The sequence below is a fragment of the Salmo salar genome, chromosome 12, assembly GCF_965601325.2.
Source record: "Salmo salar chromosome 12, fSalSal1, whole genome shotgun sequence".
NCBI classification, from domain to species: Eukaryota; Metazoa; Chordata; class Actinopteri; order Salmoniformes; family Salmonidae; genus Salmo; species Salmo salar.
In genome coordinates, this window is record NC_138302.1 from 18,060,055 (window position 1) to 18,064,080 (window position 4,026).

General features: G+C 38.8%; 1 protein-coding gene across 1 annotated transcript; it reads left to right on the forward strand.

Moving 5' to 3' along the window:
* Window positions 1-721: 721 nt before the first annotated feature.
* On the forward strand, window positions 722-3,386 carry LOC106564360 (H-2 class II histocompatibility antigen, A-Q alpha chain). Its single transcript, XM_014130418.3, has 4 exons — window positions 722-868; window positions 1,241-1,480; window positions 1,917-2,198; window positions 2,293-3,386. The coding sequence occupies exons 1-4, from the start codon at window positions 808-810 to the stop codon at window positions 2,415-2,417; spliced, it is 708 nt and encodes a 235-aa protein (XP_013985893.1). The 5' UTR covers window positions 722-807; the 3' UTR covers window positions 2,418-3,386.
* The last annotated feature ends 640 nt before the right edge of the window (window positions 3,387-4,026 follow it).

A 4,026-nucleotide genomic window follows, 5' to 3' on the forward strand; every position in this document is an offset into this window, starting at 1 on the left:
GCAACACTGATTGACAATACATTTCACATGCTGTTGTGCAAATGGAATAGACAACAGGTGGAAATTATAGGCAATAAGCAAGACACCCCCAATAAAGGAGTGGTTCTGCAGGTGGAGACCACAGACCACTTCTCAGTTCCTATGCTTCCTGGCTGATGTTTTGGTCACTTTTGAATGCTGGCGATGCTTTCACTCTAGTGGTAGCATGAGACGGAGTCTACAACCCACACAAGTGGCTCAGGTAGTGCAGCTCATCCAGGATGGCACATCAATGCGAGCTGTGGCAAGAAGGTTTGCTGTGTCTGTCAGCGTAGTGTCCAGAGCATGGAGGCGCTACCAGGAGACAGGCCAGTACATCAGGAGACGTGGAGGAGGCCGTAGGAGGGCAACAACCCAGCAGCAGGACCGCTAAATTGGATTTCCATTTATTATTTTTGTGTGATTTTGTTGTCAGCACATTCAACTATGTAAAGAAAAAAGTACTTAATAAGATTATTTATTTCATTCAGATCTAGATGTGTTGTTTAAGTGTTCCCTTTATTTTTTTGAGCAGTGTATTTTTAGGGCAAATAATAATGACTGTATGTTGAATATGCTGACTCTAATTCCAATTTGGTTTTTGACCACAGTCAAAACCTGGGTGGAAAACAATTTTTACACCAACTTGTCTGCCTAGAAACAGCATACAGATTTTTAATTGGTGCAACATATGAGAGAAGCTAGAGGAGTGAGGAGGAAGTTATGATTTAGTTGGATTTCCCTTTTAGATTGAACACTCAAACACAGCAGTCATCGTGAATTGATGGTATGATGATGGCTCTTGTGTTTATGATTCTGCTTTTCATGTTGAGTTCTACACAAGGACAAGGTAAGAACAGATTGACAGGCAAGCCATGAGGCACTAACCTGAGATCGCACATGGTTCCTTACAAGGTACAGTAACTGAGGAATGTTCAACTGTTATCTTACAGAGTTGCACGTTCCTCAGCTATTTATAATGTAATGTAGTCCAACACAATACATGTCATAAAAACTTCACCATTACGCTGTGTAATTGAAATACTTGTGTGTAGAACATGTTTTGATAAAACTATTTTTGTTGTTTTAAGATTTATTATAAGAAAAACAACTTCCAAGCTAAAATATAACATTTGCTTTATTTGTTGCATTACAATGATACTATGGTTGGTTATATTTGAACAGAATTAATGTTGATGAATTCTACCCTCTTCCTTCACAGAGCAACATGTATTCAATGTCATAAACACACGTTCTGAAACTGAGGAATTTAACATGACCATTGTAGTGGACGATAATGAATATCTCCATGTATATTTAAACAACAAAGAAGGCGTGGTAACGTTGCCAGAATGGGGAAATTATGTAGATTGTCCTATTTGCGTCAGAGTTGCAGAGAGCCGAAGAGCAGATCTTAACAATGACATTAAACTCTTCAACCTTGAAACCCCCGAAGCTAAAGGTACAGTATTTTTGTTTATATTTTTTTTCTAGACCTGGGTTCAAATTCTTTTTGAAATTGCTTTAGCTTGCCTGGTACGAGGTGGGCAGAGTTTAAACATTTGGGACTTTGGGAGTATTTCAAAATCATTTCAAATTGTATTCCGACAAATTTTTCCAGCTAAAATAATTTAATGATTATAATGAATGGAAAAGACTTGTCAGATTTTACTACTTGAAACTAAATGCCATCCACCTCTTGCTAGTAAGACCCTCAGGTATGTTGTGGTGGATAGTCAATACAATCACTATAAGGGAACCTGGTCAAATGAATCTTGTGGCTAGCTGCTGGTCTGAATGGACTGCCAAGCCAACAGCAGTCATAGCTAATGACCACTTTTGGAGATAGCTAGTTAGTTAGAACCCTTAATAGTATTTTTTTTATTTTTCAACCACAGTTCCTCCTGAGATCAAATTGTATGCCAAGGATGAAGTGAAACTGGGAATAAACAATTCTCTCGTCTGCTTCGTCAATAATTTCTTTCCTCCGCCTGTCCAAGTGAAATGGACCAAGAATGATGAGAACGTCCCCAAGGGGGTTAAAGTGGGTCAATATGCAACCAACAGTGATTACACTTTCTACCGTTTCTCCACTCTGACCTTTGAACCACAAGAGGGAGACATCTACACCTGTATTGTGGATCACACGGCCCTAGATGAACCTCTAACCAGGACATGGGGTGATTAAATATTTGTGTAACATTGTGTTACACTTACATTTTACTGAAATCTTTGTAGTAAAACATGTTTAAAGAGAGAAACATCTTCCCACAGAGTTCGAGGTGCCCCCCCGTGCCAGTGTTGGTCCTGCTGTTTTCTGTGGACTGGGTCTGACTCTGGGGCTGCTGGGAGTCGCTACCGGAACATTCTTCCTCGTCAAAGGAACCCAATGTCAATGATAATACCCAGTATACTCTCTATGTCTCTGGGTGATAATACACAGTATAATCTCTATGTCACTGGGTGATAATCCACAGTATAATCTCTATGTCACTGGGTGATAATCCACAGTATAATCTCTGGGTGATAATACACAGTATAATCTCCTATATGTCTCTGGGTGATAATACACAGTGTAATCTCTATGTCTCTGGGTGACAATACACAGCATAATCTCCTACATGTCTCTGGGTGATAATACACAGCATAATTTCCTAAATGTCTATGTCGCTGGGTGATAATACACTGTATAATCTCAATGTGTCTCTGGGTGATAATACACAGTATAATCTCCTATACGTCTCTGGGTGATAATACACAGCATAATTTCCTATATGTCTCTGGGTGATAATACACTGTATAATCTCTGTCTCTGGGTGATAATACACAGTATAATCTCCTATACGTCTCTGGGTGATAATACACAGCATAATCTCCTATATGTCTCTGGGTGATAATACACAGCATAATTTCCTATATGTCTATGTCGCTGGGTGATAATACACTGTATAATCTCTATGTGTCTCTGGGTGATAATACACAGTATAATCTCTGGGTGATATACACAGTATAATCTCTATATGTCTAATCTCTGTCTCTGGGTGATAATACACAGCATAATCTCCTATATGTCTCTGGGTGATAATACACAGCATAATTTCCTATATGTCTCTGGGTGATAATACACAGCATAATTTCCTATATGTCTATGTCGCTGGGTGATAATACACTGTATAATCTCAATATGTCTCTGGGTGATAATACACAGTATAATCTCCTATACGTCTCTGGGTGATAATACACAGCATCATTTCCTATATGTCTCTGGGTGATAATACACAGTATAATCTCTGGGTGATATACACAGTATAATCTCTATATGTCTAATCTCTGTCTCTGGGTGATAATACACAGTATAATCTCCTATATGTCTCTGGGTGATAATACACAGTATAATCTCCTATATGTCTCTGGGTGATAATACACAGTATAATCTCTATATGAGCCCGAACTTGAACCCGATCTAACATCTCTGGAGGGACCTGAAAATAGCTGTGCAGCAACGCTCCCCATCCAACCTGACAGAGCTTGAGAGAATCTGCAGAGAAGAATGGGGAAAAACTCCCCAAATACAGGTGTGCCAAACTTGTAGCGTCATACCCAAGAAGACTTGAGGCTGTAACTGCTGCCAACGGTGCTTCAACAAAGTATTGAGTAAAGGGTCTGATTACTTATGTAAATGTGATGTTTTTTTATTTTTCTATACATTTGCAAAAATTTCTGAAAACCTGCTTTTGCTTTGTCATTATGGGGTATTGTGTGTAGATTGATGAGAACAAAAATAGCGATCTAATCAATTTTAGAATAAGGCTGTAACCTAACAAAATGTGGAAAAAGTCAGGGTGTCTGAATACTTTCCGAAGGCACTGTACATGGAGGCCAAATGAAAAATAATATAGTAACTTGTATTTAAATGTAGCAATTCAACGTCAATCTCCGTTTAGCCTGAGCATCTTTACAAAATGTCATTGCCTCGTTGCTCAAGTGGTTTGAAGTGATTTCCACAAT

What these genes read in the sequence shown, in the direction of transcription:
- LOC106564360 (XM_014130418.3), top strand. Translation starts at nt 808, where the DNA reads ATGATGATGGCTCTTGTGTTTATGATTCTGCTTTTCATGTTGAGTTCT. An exon ending in TGAAACCCCCGAAGCTAAAG is followed by an intron (nt 1,481 to 1,916) that starts GTACAGTATTTT and finishes TTTCAACCACAG; the next exon opens with TTCCTCCTGAGATCAAATTG. An exon ending in ACCTCTAACCAGGACATGGG is followed by an intron (nt 2,199 to 2,292) that starts GTGATTAAATAT and finishes ATCTTCCCACAG; the next exon opens with AGTTCGAGGTGCCCCCCCGT.